Source organism: Nomia melanderi, chromosome 7, assembly GCF_051020985.1.
Source record: "Nomia melanderi isolate GNS246 chromosome 7, iyNomMela1, whole genome shotgun sequence".
In the NCBI taxonomy this organism is placed as follows: domain Eukaryota; kingdom Metazoa; phylum Arthropoda; class Insecta; order Hymenoptera; family Halictidae; genus Nomia; species Nomia melanderi.
The window spans coordinates 9,764,916-9,780,321 of NC_135005.1; the positions used below are offsets into that span (position 1 = coordinate 9,764,916).

Genomic DNA, 15,406 nt, shown 5'->3' on the forward strand with positions numbered 1-15,406 from the left:
TGTACTCAGACATTTTTTTTTATCATGTTCGTTACTCGTGAAGATGGCGCTGCATTCATTGTTACTAAGCTGCCGCAATATTTTTCGAATTATTCTGATAGAAGACATTTTTCTATGAATTCCACGAATATTCTCGTTTACATGCAGATTTACGAGCCAGAGTTCAATAGAGACAACCGATTCAATTATATTTGTATGTTAAAAATTGAATTTTTACTATTTCGGTGCCCTGGCGGTATTCTATCGAACTGACGTCCGACAAAAATCAAATTCTCCACCGGAAGTCAAGTTTTTATGCATTAGTATAAATTTACATTCTAAATTTAGTACACCGTTAAAGTGAATGGAATATAGTATGAAAAATTTATTTATATAGAAACTACACTTGTCAGGAACTGAGGAAAGTTACAACACCGAAAAATAACAGTTTGCGTCTCGATGATTGTAGACGCTCTCTTGACTAGAGCATGCAAGAGAGCCAGCGCCGTGAGTCTGCGCAAAGGAGTTCTCAAATCTGGCCGTCACCTGTATTGAAAAGGTAAGTGAGTCTTCTGTCATTAATCTTAACATCTTAATGTGAATTTCGGGAGCACGTGTCGCAAAAATATGATATATTGATAACGCGACGCGTTGTCAGTAGCCTCGTGGATTGTCACGCGAAATTACTCACGTGTTACGAATAAATATGTTCCGAGATGTCAGCGTCTTCGGCTCTGTGACGAAAATCTGCCAGACTACTGTTGTATTATCGCCGATACATTTGACATATATTTCTCGTTTTGCCCCCTTCATTCGTCGTTCTCTTGATCCGTCCTTGTCCCGCGTTACTATAATCGCTGAAATCTTAATAGTTTATGTCAAGTGCGACAAGAAACTTTCACCAGATTGCCGTAGGTACCGCGTACCTTCGCGGATTTTTCATTGTCGGCACTAGGCATTGCATTGACAGGACACCGAGTAATCTACAGAAAAGATCATTCGTAGATCATCGTAACCGCTGATCGATCGTTACGTGTTATTCATCTTTCAGATCGGTAATGATTCCCGCGTTTTTACCTGCGTGGTGCTCCACTTGGCAAGTAGACTTGTTTGTTTGTGCGTGCCGTATCATCTGTCATGGCGTGCCCGCTTGTGGCGCGTATCATATCGCTAACTTTTCTCCTTGTTGTTCGCTTAAGGTTTGTGTCAGTTTGTATTGTCACATAGATTGTCCGAGGGGAATCATTGAAATAATTTCAGGACAGTCGGTCTATCGAAATGTTTCATGCATTCGATCATTCGAATCAACATACTGTGAGCTGATCGAGACGGGGTTGGTTAGGACGGAGGGAAGGGAAAGAACCGACCATGGCGGCGACCGTACTGTGCCACGCGCCATGTCGGTCTCCTGCTCGCGCACGTCCTTCGTTTAGTGCACCACGTTAGTAGATTTCTTTTTTTGTCTTCGTTCATGAAAATGGTACACGGCTTGTCACGAGTAATCTTTAGTAGGAACTCGATGCGCTTGTAAAAGGGAGCCCACAAGTCACGTTCAATCTTGTGTATGCCCTGAAAATTAATAGGTTTTCTTTTATATCCGGCTGAATAAAAAAAGCCCAAGACATTTTTAGATGGGACCGCTGGCTTCAAACTTATGCACTTTTTCACAAATGCGCTCTAACATTTTGCCCTTCGTTTACAACAGCTTTTCTTGTTCGATCTCACTTTTCGGGTTTAATAAGAATCTATATATTTTTTTTTGTTCAAAATTGTAACCATTAATTCTTTTAAGAAGAAATTTCACTGGTGGCCTTAAATATTTATGATAATTGCGAATTGTATGTCACTCTAATTTTTTACCTATAATTTGAATTGCCTTTATGCAATTGTGATTTTTCATTTTTATAAATACGTGATGTTTCTCATTACAGTTAAAGACATTGTTTAATCGTACTTGATATCACTTGTACTTGCATATTAATATCTGTTGCATATTGATGTTCGAATGTAACTAGTGAGAATAGAAGATCATTTAAGATTGCAATAAATTTCGTTTTCAGAGTTTTCGTATCACAATGGTAAAGAAATGTGTCTCGGTATTTTTATTCCAACCAAAATACCGGAACCTGTTTTATCATAATGTAGGTCATCTCGATCAGATACTTGCGACATCGTTAAACATCGCCTGAATGAAATCGAAGTCTCTCGGACCTGAGTAATTTTATTGTCGGTGAGAATCTTGTTGATTGTTTGTCCGATAGATAAACAATTAAGCGGTTTGCCCAATAATCTATCGAGTAACTCGTATAATCGGGTGACATGTATTTGCATGGGGGATGGTACTGTCATCTATTTTTAAAACAGCAGAGCAACTGTAAAAGTGAGAAGGAAAGTTGAACTACTGAGTTAGCATGTCAGGGACACATCGTTCGTACACGATGCAATTTTTGTTTCTCCATTTTTTTTTCTTCTTTTTTCAGAAAAACTTTCTTATCGTAAATGACACAGAAACTTTTAACTATTACGATTAAAATAACGCAATTGCACTCAAAAGATAATTAAAAAAATAACTTTCCATAACACGCTGAACACAGAAATTTTATTTTCATTTGCAGCTCAAAGTAATTCAAAAAATTACATAAAAACATTTCGCCAAGATGCATTGTAATTTCTTTATTTTTTTTTTATTTAATCTTATCTTTTTATAAACATACGTATGATAATATTAATCTTTACAGTGATAAACAGATTAAATTTATACTAAATATTTGGAACGCGTAAAGACAGATACAATGTACTTGATTGGAATTGTAATAATCGCGGAACTTCTCACTAATTAGTGTTTCTATCCATGCTGTTGTTTTCTTTTTTTAATCGATATTAAAACCGTGCAGTTGCGTTCACAAAATATGAGTGACTATTTAAGATCGCGCAGTGGGGTCAGAGATCTGAGTCGTATCGGGATAAAGAAGCAACCGATCAACAAACCACGTGGCAACATCGCTGTACCCTCCTCTTTTTTCCCCTTCCTGTTGTCTGATGTCCCTTATAACGTCTCCGCACCCCTCCTCTCAATGTTCATCGACTGCAACGAGGCGAAAGCACATTTACATTTTTTCGCGTATAGGTGCGTTGCAACATTCTTGCTTTGTGGTTTGAACTACCGATGGCGCCACTCCCAGAATCAGTGAAAAAAATGTGTCGTGTGTCGAGACCGAGAGAGACGTTAGTATACAGGTCTGTGCATGATACCAACGCGAGAGTTTCAAGTTCCATTTGCCCTTTTCGACAAATTAATTAACCTGAAAATTTTCATTAAAAAAAAAAGAAAAGAGAAACAATACACTCGTTACAATTATTAAACGTTTTGTGCATAAATTTTCTTGGTTTCATAATGTCGATGGAAAGAAACTTATCACGGGAATTGACGCGTGTTTAGTATCGTTCTGGTTAGCGTCAGGATATTTATTAGAAAACAGTTCGCATTAAATTGAAGAGAAACTTAATTAATTAAGGTAAGACGATACAACGGATACGGAGGTATAACCGTGTATACGGTACCAATGTCATGTTCAGATTATTGAAAATGATGTTACGCTCCTGGATAAAATCATCCTTGAGAAAGACAAGGACGGAGGGGTACTATACAGAGTAAATTCGGAATATCGAAGGAAAACTGGTTTGCCTCTGCGCGTTGCACCTACTACGATATGTGTATCTCGAACGAATACCGCCTTGTGCGTATATTCCTCTATGCGACTAACGAACTTGCTGAAGTTAAACACCCCTCTCGATTGCAAATTTTCATTGGCCACCGTTCGCGGTGTGTTACGTGACGTCACTGATTCGTTTTTTTTGTTCTTTTTTTGTTTTTAATTTACTTAAATCAAAAGAAATGCTTGCAAAAGAACTGAATGATTAGAATAATTATTGAAATTCACTGGATTATTTCTCAAATATAATGCATGACAGTAGACTCTACAATTGTTTTGAAAAAATAGATTGCAACCATTTATCTCTTTGCGTTTACATGACATTTCAGAGGTATCTCGGTATCTTTCAAAGTACATATTTAATGTTTATTGAATACCAGGTGTCAGTCAAGGAATCCACGCGTACTTTCTGGTTGATACAACTTAATTATCATACTAAAAATTTATCGAAGAAATGATATTTTACGAAATCCAGTGTTTTATCATACATAATACATATTAGTTGCACACTGCACTTTATTGGGGTTTCTCTCTTCCCTATTTTTAGATTCTTGTGCCGGCAGTCGGATAGTTTCCCATTTCTTTTCTTCTTTTGAAATTAAAATGAATTTTGTCACGCTGGCAACAAGCTCATTCGTTTTTTCTTATATATATATATATAATTTATTCGTTGATAAATTGCTCTTTAAGATAATAAAAATACTTTCGCAAATTGTTTATGAAAATCGTTGCAGTCGCTGTACATGTATAAACTAGAAAATTATGTGACGGATATGAAACAATTTTGTTTCTATTATAGATAGATTAGTAACTAATACTTCGAATTGTAAAATATTTACAATTTAATTAATTCTATAGAATACATTTTGTTTATTTGTTAATTAGAAATTTTGCATGACAGGATGAAAAAAATCATTAATAATTTGTTGAAAAGGAAAGTATTGTACTCGGGCTAAATAAAAGTGTGGCTTAAGTGTTCAATTTCGCATTCTATGCTTTAACGTTAAAGTGACAGATATTTTTGGTGAAGTAGAAAGAAGTGTTTGGTGAAGTGTCGATTTCCTTCAGTACATTGTTTTTCTTTACAGTTTTATCGTGTAATATAAGTGGGGATTCGTGAGATTATGGACGCCCCTTAGTAGCATGCGTGCGTCACGGCGCGTAGCGTCTTGTACGTGTACACTGTCAAGCCGAAATCGCGGTGTTAGTTACAGAACTGGCAACAAATCGATGTAAACAAGTATATAATAAAGATGGTGACAATATACGATTTTCTCGTCGTGACAAATTATCGCGAATGAATTTCGTACTTGATTTTATACATATCCGTACGGACAGAACGAAGTTAATTTCGACTACGGTCATACGATCATCGAAACATGCTGTATCCAATAAAGGTACATTATTTTCAGGACGCGTTGAACATACGGTTGACCTTGTACCTATATGCAATTCTTCTTTGTAGGTGATTACTTACAATTATAAACGTAAACCGATTATAAATTCTCAACAATATTGGAGTGAATTCGGTTGGAATAAACTTTTATTGGTTTTGTTATGAATTTGTTATCATGTAATATACTTTGTTTATGTAAGATTTTAAGAAAATTTTAATCAGACACTTTATTCAGCATTAAAAGTATTGTTCAGTGATGTTTTGGTTTTTCAGGAGCAGTCTCAAAATAACTTGCAAAATGTTTAGTTTTCACAAGCCAAAGGTGTATCGATCTAGTACAGGATGTTGCATTTGTAAGGCGAAGTCTAGCAGGTACACAATGAGATGACTTTCCATTACTGCAAAGAAATAATATCATTGTTTATCACCAAGAATTTGAAGAATAAAATGCAAAAATATTTTTCTGTACCTATAGCTCAAGATTTACAGACAGTAAAAAATACGAGGATGATTTTATGGAATGCTTTCAACTTGAGGAAAGACGAACTGGAGAAATTTGTAATGCATGCGTACTCTTAGTGAAAAGGTGGAAAAAATTACCTGCAGGAAGCAATCGTAATTGGAGACATGTGAGTTCCAACAAATACATTATTATTTATTTCATTTGTTTTTTTTATTATAGCGTTATCTATAAATTAAATTGTGATATTGTATAGGTTGTTGATGCACGTGCGGGACCTGGTATAAAATCACTAACAAAATTTAAATCAAAAAATAAAAAGAAAATAAAAGATATGCCAGAAAAATTTGAAAAGATTATGAAAAAGAAACATATCTATTTGAAAACAGACAGAGATCGTGAACAAAGTCCAGCAATGAGCGATGATTTAACAGGTTGGTAGTAAGAATGTAATCATTGATTTAAAATATATTAAAATACAATTTATTTAAATTATATTGTTTACCAATTGTTTAAATGTTCTTATAGAAGATTATTTAAATGGAAATGGCAGTAAAAGTTCAAGTCGTGCTGGTAGTCCTGTAGGGAGTGATGATATTCCAGTTACTGAAAAACAATTAAATATGCAGGATATTTCAGAATCAAAAGATGATTTAACTGTCAATGGATTTATTGATCTATCATATTTCAAAAGGTTAATTTTTTAATTAAAAATATACATTCATATCCCTTAAGTGTAGTATATACAGAAAGTATAATTTTTCATTGATATTTTAGGGAAATTATTTGTTGTGGAACAATATTTAAAGGTCCATATGGAGAAGTAATAGTGGATCCTTCATTAATAAAACCTTGTATCGGTTGCATAGCTAGACAACAACGACAGCAACAAACAAATGCATTAAGTTGCAGCCCTGTGCATAGTTCTGCATCGGCCAGTCCTGCCCACAGTTCTGCGTCTGCTAGTCCTGCTCATAGTGTAGAGTCTGGTACAGAGACTGCAGTCTCTAAACAGACAAGTAAGACATTTAGTGACTCGTCATCAGATTCTGGCTATGATGAATCCTCCAACCAAGGAGTTGCTGAGAGTAAGATTACAAAAATTATTCAAAGTACCAGTGCTACTGTAAAGCCAGCAATTAAGATACAACCATTGAAAAGTGTTCAACTTAAAGCTATACCAGTATCGGAAGCTGTCAGGTTAAAAACAGACGTGCCAATTAAATTGGTACCTATAAAACAAATTGATCAACTATCCTGTAAGCCATTGTCTTTAGTTTCTTCTACCAATGTTTCTTTAAGCAGTAGTACTTCACACTCCATTGTTACCGTCCCAAGCAATCCACTCGTCGATTTTGCCATGCACGCAGCCTCCTCAAGGCAATCAGTCTCTAATTAATGTCAGTCTCTCATAGATTTTTAATTTATTTTTTTCTTACACATAGATAGACATATACTATGATGCAAAATTGTGTGTTAAATATGCTACCATTTACTATCTCAGATTACAAAGGCTCTGGACGAGAGTGTTTAAGTTTTATCATATCGAACACAGAGAGTTTATAACGTTATGAATGGTGAAAAGTGAATTCTTGTAATTAGAAGAACTGTTATAATATGCAGTAGATATATAGTGCTCTTAGGAAAGGTTGCACAGGATCTATGTCCTTGATCGTTGGTTGTTGAAAAAGATATATATAATTCTATATGACATGATCTTTATGGATGTGAGTTCTTGAAATGTGTTCCACGTCTATTAGATGATTCTTATGAGAGATAGTTGAGAAAGGGCACAATGTTTCTACTGAATGCTGTTTGTAGCATAGATTAAAAAAAATACTTATAAACTGCCATGAACTTATAATTGTTAACTTTCCACAGATAGATCTCCAATATGTGAAAAGTTTTCAATTATTTTCTAAGTGTAATAATAGTTATGTACATCAAAATACTGTGATGACATGTATATGTAACATGAGATATAAGATTATTATTCGGCAAGTGGCAGTTTATGGTATCTTCGTTCTAAACGTTAGTTAACGTACTGTATGGATGTAAAAAAATTTCTTGTCCATAGCTTTTGTTTTTCTGGGCTTTATCTAAAAATTGCAATCGTAATTGTGAATATATGTATAGAAGTTCCAAGATGCCAATCAGTTTTCAAACATTTGGGTCCAAAAATTTTAAAAAAGTGAATTCACTTAGGGTCACGATAGCTACATTGTACCAGATGCATTTGATATGATTCATGTAATGGTCCATGACGTTAAAAGTAAGTAATTCAACTTAAGGAATGAATGTGTTCGGGTACTGTAACTCTTGACCCAATAATAGCAATAATACAAAGGGTAACTTTATAATAAAGTAATTAAAGTCTGTTGAATAGCATCATATCAGTATGATGATATATTTAGGCAGTATTACTAGAGAAAGAAATTGAACGAGAATAAGGCAATCAGATTGGCAAACTGGACCAGTAAAATTTGTTATAATATTTCAGGGTTACTGTATAATTAATGTAAAAAAAAACAAATGATTTAACAGCAGATTATTGACATACGATATATAAGTATAATGCTAAATAAGTGAAAACTGTTAGTTCCTAGTTTTTAGAGATGGGCACATGACCGAACAAAAGCACATAAAAGTACCTGTTGGAAGCTGATTAACTGTGATCATTGGATTATTCATTGTTTTAAAAATAGTTTTTTTTTTTCTCATTTCATTAATGACATACGCACAAAGATTATCCAAATTTACATACAATGTATTTTTTGTGGAAGAACCCAGGAGTGATCACACGCATAAGTTTTTTAAGACTGTATTATAAGATGCATTTGAAACAACATATAAACTCAATCCTATTAAAAACTAACATTCATAATAATTGTAAACATACAGTTAACGTAACTTTAACAACAAAGCCAAAGATATGAGAGAGATAGACATTACTTTATAACAATGACAAATAATTTGGTCAATAGTGCAACCTTTTATGAAAGTGTAATATTTGATTGTAAAATTAAAACTGAAAATTTACATCTGTTGAATACGTAATTTTGATCTTGTATAACAGCTAAAATTTACTCTTAATATTTAAAACGAACAAAATTCGGAAATTTTTATGATTGAATTTAGCTGAAGTAATAATAAAATTTGAGAGTAATCTACTTCTGGGATATTTGCAATTTTTATAATAAACTTCTTCTGACATAAAAAAGTAAAAGTTTATATTTTAAGAGTACTGTGTTTGCTGCCCATCTGGCTTAAGCTCGTTGACAATCGTTATGTAACAAGGAAACGATAACAGTTTTTCATATAGAATCAAACATCGAAACTACAATTTGTCCAAGGACAATGTTTACCACCTTGTCCTTTGACAAATTTTATTGTACATTTCTTTGCCTAGGAGACTTTATGATCTCTTTACTGTGAATATTAATAGCTATGATTTTTGTTGTAACACACACGTTATGATTTATAATAATTAATATATGTTAAGAATTAAGGTGGGATCATAGATAAACAAGCCATATGTTTACCATTATCGTGTAAGATTGATGTTTTAACAGCCAGAAATAATGAATCTTACTACTCAAGAAGCTCAAATTACAATTAAGATTTCTATAATATACTCGTTCAACGCATAGCTAATATAATTTTTTAAATGATCTTTATATCTGCCTATGATCCTTCCTCTAAATGAAAAAATACGAAATACTTGTTTAATTTATTTATTTTGTAAGTTTATTTACTTGCAATATATAATATTCCTTTTCTACGTAAATTTATATATATTTTTATACAAATTAATCTTTGCTTTTTATGAAATAAACTGTCTGTAGCACTGCCGGGGAAAGAAAACGTGCAGACGTTTGATTCCAAGTCAATCTGCTGGCAATATTCGATGAACTATTTATTTTCAATTAACATGAATATTAATGTAATTCTTGAGTTATAATGTATAACTTGAGAAATATATAAATGGTGGCCACAGATTGATTAGGCACTAGAAACATTCGTAAGTGTGCATAAAGAAATTTTGTAAATGGATTTATATACGTGTATAAAATGGTCTCATATTCAAAGTAACATGATTGAGTGATACATAAAAAATACAAATAATTGCGTGTGTTTTAAAACAGAAAAAGAATAACAAATTAAAACTTTATCGATAAAAAGATTATAAATGAATATATTGTGCAGCTATGAAAATAATATTATTTATGGATAATGCTAACAGCTGCGGACAAACATCAAATCATCTTATATAGGTATTGGGATGTTATATTAAAGTTAAGGAAGAACATGTGTCATTTCCAATGTGTTAAACGTTCTTGAGAAAGCAAACTGTTTAAATAAAATAACATAATTAAAGTTTGTGTGCATTGCTGTCATATAACTTAAAGTTAATGGTTTTGTATAAAGATACGTATATAAAATAATTGAACAACATTTAATTTTTGTTTTGATTTATAGGAAATTTACAAAATCTATTGTTTTAAACTATACAGTTTTGTGAGATCTGTTGAAATATTAGTACGTTGTACTTCAAATTTTTATTCTACTTTAATTGTCTTCCTGAAGAATTTTCATTGTAGTAAGTTGTAGTTAAAAGAATTCATATTTACTGTATTATGATTACTAAAATAGAAATATGAACATTTTATACATATGTAATTCTGGATTCTAAATTTCTTTCATGAATAAGAAGATTAGTTATTAAGTCATAAAATAACTTCTTTTTATTAAAAATTCTGTTTTGCTTTTCAGTAAATCTTACAAACATTTTATAAGTTTTAAACAATAGACAGAAGACGTCATATATAACACATTCAATTGTAATATTTTGAAACTTACATACACTCACATGTTGATATGACTGGGAGGAATTTTTATAAAAAAAAAAATAAAGAAAGAATCAAAACACGAAGAAAAATTGACACATGTTGCTGACTTTTATATGCATTTTAATAGATATGTAATATTTCTTCTGTCGAGATCTATAAACGTGCAAGCATAATTTGTATACATTAGAATGTAACATGTTGCAAGAAATTCAAAATATGCAAAATTATGTGTATATATATTTATCTATATAGTATATGATATCGATGAATGTGATCTTGCAAGATCTGTATGATTTTTTGGAGAAATGCTGATGGCAGTATCATTTTTCACATTGTCACGATTATTTCTCTGAATATTCTTGAACATCAGAATGTAAATGACTGATTAAGAGGGAAAAAGAAAGATCGTAAAGGAGTTGAGGGAAGAGAAATGGAAAGAAATATAGACAGAGGAAATATGGTGCAAGTATTTTACTACAGTGACCTGGCAGATTCCGATATTGAATATTTTACAATGACAAAAGTTAAAAAAAAAATGTATGAACGACTTTTTCCGAGAATGTCCTACAAATCTTTTTCATTTATGTCGGACCTTTTTATATCTGAGATTTTAAAAGATCATAGAAGACTCAAAAGTAGGTGATGAATACGAGAGAGTCATACCCTTACTATGTCTGTCTGGCAGTGAACGAATAAACATCTCTTTCTTTTTTTAAAGTGATTCTTTATGTTTTGTAATTTTAAGTATTTAATCATGGGATGATAATTTATAATTGCATTTATGTTGTGTACACGTGTGATGGAGAACTCTGTGGTGCAACATTCAGTTCATAATTATATGATTCTCTGTGCAACTATTTTGTATGTTTATAGAAAGTGCCGGTATTACTTCCTGGAAACTTTCTTTGTTCCTTTTTGTTTCTTTTTCAAATGAGTCGAATTTCAGCAGTTGTAAAATCTAATAATGTACTAGATTTTTCTTTTTCGCAAACAGAAAGAGATACACATATGAAACGAATAATACAATTTTGTGGTATGACAAGAAAATATGTATGTAAATATTTATGTGATGTATAAATATACATATATATGTATATATATAAAAATTAATCATTATTATATATATATATGTATATAAATTCATATACAAACATTTCTTAAAGAAAGGATTCGATCTTGCAATAATATTTATAATTGGATCAAATTCAGTCAGCCACTGGAGACTGTCTCCGTTGTTACGAAACGACGCAGAGTTTCTATTTCTATGATAATCGAGCATCTTTGAGTGCGCGAAGATATAAAAGTGGAATTGTGGAAACAGCTCTTTGACGTTCGTTTAGTGACTAAACTGATACTACCCACTATCGCTGTGGGAGAATTCAACTCGTCATAGGTTGCACTGCAGCAAAAAGGAAAAGCGTGAACTTTTACATCAATATTTAAATAAAGATTGAGAGACTGATTGATGTATTTAGCAGATAACTTTTATTTACATACAACTAATACAGATAGACAAGAATATTGTACCATTTCGTGCGTATGTTAATGAAATTCTAATAATAAGGAATGATGACTGCCGCAACAAATATATCTCGTTATAGCAATGATTATTATATTGTATGGTATATAATTTGTACATACACGCATACACACAAAATTTAGGTATATATATATTATATTATATATTATATTATATATATATATATACTTATATATGTTATTGTAAACTCTTAACGCACCAATTCCAATGATTGTACAATGATCGTGGAAGTATTACGATTGGTCGATATCCCACGGCTCCATGAAAGTCGTCAGTAACCGGTGGGATGGTCGTTCCATTACTTCAAACCGAACATGCCACTGTCAAGCTATATTCAACTTTGTAATAAATCAATTTAACATTTAAGGGTCTATCTGTCATAGAAATTGAAAAAAAGTACTAATGAGAATATGACGAATGACTATTTCTACTTAATCAATCGTATGGAAACGTAACTGTTTCATTCCGATTCGATTTTATAGATTATACACGCATTAAATATATCGTCGAAAACTGTTTTTATAAGAGAAAAAGGAGATAGATAAATTAACACCAATCGTGCATCAATGGATTTATACTATAATAAAGAAATAAAAGCAAAATAAATATATGTACATCTGTATGTATACATATACACATATGTATGCATACAAACGTATGAAAAAGTCTGTGAGATACCAAATTTTGATAGATAAATAAACGATAACATAAATATATATGTATAGTATATACATAGACACATTTAGGAGATACGCAATATATCTCTTTTTTTACTAAGGTGTATCTCCCAATTTACAATTCGATTTAGACAGATTTACAGAGACGAAGTCTGCATTATATCGTTGCTGTTCTGCTGTGATGATTAGTCGGTACGACTTTAATGTCTGTGAAGGTACAGTTGATGGACGATTGTAACGAGAATTCGCTACTGCGGGGTTCTCAATTTGATTCTTACCCGAAAGCATATGGAAGTCTCTAGAGATTTATTTAAAATATGTAAAATTAGGAAATTATATAAAATATTGATTTGAAGCATTTTGCATTTGAAAATTGGGTTACTTGGTGACCATCGAGACTAAATCGAGTATAAAATAGTTTAACCCTCTATGTTTTTCTATTAGAATGATAAGCGTATAAAAATTAAATGAAACTCGGGTTTGAAAAGGGTCGAAAATTACCTTTTCGTGAATGTCTAAAAAAAGGAGGGAGAGGGAAACGTAAATAAAAGTGCAATTAAAAATATTGTGGTGATCAGTACTATGTATTTCTTTAAAAGATTGATGTAATCATACATTTAGAGGGTTATATGAAAATTCAAATAATTTTAAGCGATTGTATTATAGTACTCGTATTTAAACTTGAACCGATGAAAGTGCAAAATGCTTACTCAAAATATTATGTATATATATTAGATATATGTAATATATATACAATCCCATATTGAGAATTTTTTTGTAGAAATCCCTTGTATCCTAAACTTAATTAATCGTAATAAAAGAAAACGTCAGAAAGAGAATTGAAAATTAATAACCAACGAAGGTAACGGCGTTAATAATAACACGCGGTACCAGGCAATTTGAGAAACCCTGCTTTACCGAATTACATTTTAAGGCTACTGTATTTCCCGAAGTTGTTGTGTATATTGGCTACACAAGTCAAATAGCAATATAAGGAGGACATCTTCGTAGTTCGTACGCAGTAGAAATACAAATAAATCGAACTAACAATATTCTCTCCATAATTTGACAGAACTCGGGAGACTTAGCACGACGCGCTCGAGAATAGTAGCGGCTATTTTGTTTCCGTCCTCGTTGATTAGAAACTCATTATTCCCTTGCGACCAAAGACAAGGAAGAACAGCGCCGAGCGAGCGAGCAAGGGAATACAACATGAGCATACCGCATGGACATTTTCACTCGCAAAAGCTTACTTGCTTGCTTGCTTTCGTTCTGTCTCCCTCGCTCATTACTATTTCTCTTTTCCTGAAAGCCTGCTGAATGATGGGTAGCGCCACAACACGGTGGAGATACAAATGAGACACAAATAAGGGGGTCGTCGCCACGCGAAATTATGAAAGGAACACTGTAATTTACCTCTTTTATAGTGTCATACTTTAGTGATCCCATTAGCATCTTATTTCTGTCCCTAATGTACTCTCTACGATACCCACAGTGGGCAGGCTCAGAGAAAAAGGCAGAACGATAAGCGAAAAAGATGAGAGGATTTCGAGCAATAAGTTCTACACGCGATCATCCATACGGATCTGTGGCTTTATTGTCCGGTATCCATGCTTCCCACCCCCCTCTCGTACGCATGCGCTTTGCTTGCCTACAGAGGATGAATAACGTATTTTATCGTTTGAATCTAAAGAGGACGAACCACAACACGATTAAAACGACGAAAATCGCCTTTAAATACACGCAATAACTAAGATTAATGACATTCATGATGTCACAACGCTACAATGGCCAAACTTTTGTTTGATATTTGTTTTCCGTGGCCGGTACTGTAAATATCGTTACATATTGCTGCAATAACGTCTTTCTTTTTTCGTACATATTATTACGCACATTGCTCTGATGATTCGTATTGGTCGGTTCGTTAACCGGCTAATTAGGAATGGTTAAAATTACTTGAGCAACGAGCATGCGGCATACATTATTATATTACTCTAGAAAATATTTCTAAATAGTAAGGATTTGTAATTTGTATCTTTACATGGCTATAGGTATATAAGATTATATATAGGTACGACTGTATATAAAAGTTTTTTTATATCGCATTATACATATGATATACATGTATAAAATGGGCCATAAATTGTAATATAAATAAATTGATGGAGACTCTATGGTTCGGAATAAAACAAAATGTTAAAAATAACATTGCAATCTGAAACTAACGGTAACACTAACAATCAAACGAGTACCAATCCGCCGACTGATGCCAGCCACAAAAGGTTTCATTGTAATCTGTTACATGACTACCTTATAGATTCCCTATTGCCAAATTCCTCAGATGTGTTGATTTTTATCAAATTAGGTAAAACGACGTGACACAGCGCAGATAACAAGTGTCCATAATATACGTATCATGGATGTACAAATATAGACAACTATATACAAATTCAGTGGAAATGTTTATATTCCTGGGAAATAAAGCTTCGTAGGAGAGACTTCTTATTTTGTGTTATTTTGAACCACAGAATCTTTCTCGCTTCGTTTCCACTACGGTTCGTGGTTCACTCAGTATATGTATTGTATTTTAAATGCTTGTGTATATTGCATACCAAACGAACATTTTTAACTACTGCGTCGTGATCAAACTGCGAAAAAGTATTATGTACTTATTCCAATTGTTAAACATTGATTAAAATATTATATACACGAAATTGCTTATGTCATTCGTAGCTATTTGTACCGAAGTGTTTGCACGTCTGTAAACACTATTTTAAATAAAGCTTTTCAA

The 15,406-nt window shown here is 32.6% G+C and overlaps 1 protein-coding gene and 1 long non-coding RNA gene across 11 annotated transcripts; one reads left to right on the plus strand and one right to left on the minus strand.

Moving 5' to 3' along the window:
- Window positions 1-340: 340 nt before the first annotated feature.
- On the minus strand, window positions 341-1,419 carry LOC143174746 (uncharacterized). The gene is made up of 3 exons (XR_012999044.1): window positions 1,057-1,419; window positions 671-962; window positions 341-525 (listed from the first exon to the last, which is right to left on the minus strand). It is a non-coding gene; the product is annotated as an uncharacterized LOC143174746 (long non-coding RNA).
- On the plus strand, window positions 468-15,342 carry LOC116433127 (uncharacterized). 10 transcript variants are annotated; one of them, XM_031990895.2, is made up of 9 exons: window positions 498-538; window positions 2,040-2,209; window positions 4,781-5,089; window positions 5,158-5,265; window positions 5,343-5,460; window positions 5,564-5,717; window positions 5,805-5,982; window positions 6,077-6,242; window positions 6,326-15,294. In XM_031990895.2, exons 4-9 carry the CDS (start codon window positions 5,250-5,252, stop codon window positions 6,945-6,947), a joined length of 1,254 nt encoding a protein of 417 aa, XP_031846755.1. In that variant the 5' UTR covers window positions 498-538; window positions 2,040-2,209; window positions 4,781-5,089; window positions 5,158-5,249; the 3' UTR covers window positions 6,948-15,294. The 10 variants fall into 10 exon arrangements, with proteins under 10 accessions (XP_031846753.1, XP_031846754.1, XP_031846757.1 ...); XM_031990894.2 differs by lacking the exon at window positions 2,040-2,209 and having other exon boundaries at window positions 485-538; XM_031990897.2 differs by lacking the exon at window positions 2,040-2,209 and having other exon boundaries at window positions 485-538; window positions 5,362-5,460; window positions 6,326-15,293.
- The last annotated feature ends 64 nt before the right edge of the window (window positions 15,343-15,406 follow it).

What these genes read in the sequence shown, in the direction of transcription:
- LOC116433127 (XM_031990893.2), top strand. Translation starts at nt 468, where the DNA reads ATGCAAGAGAGCCAGCGCCGTGAGTCTGCGCAAAGGAGTTCTCAAATC. An exon ending in TGTAAGGCGAAGTCTAGCAG is followed by an intron (nt 5,461 to 5,563) that starts GTACACAATGAG and finishes CTGTACCTATAG; the next exon opens with CTCAAGATTTACAGACAGTA. An exon ending in GATCTATCATATTTCAAAAG is followed by an intron (nt 6,243 to 6,325) that starts GTTAATTTTTTA and finishes TTGATATTTTAG; the next exon opens with GGAAATTATTTGTTGTGGAA.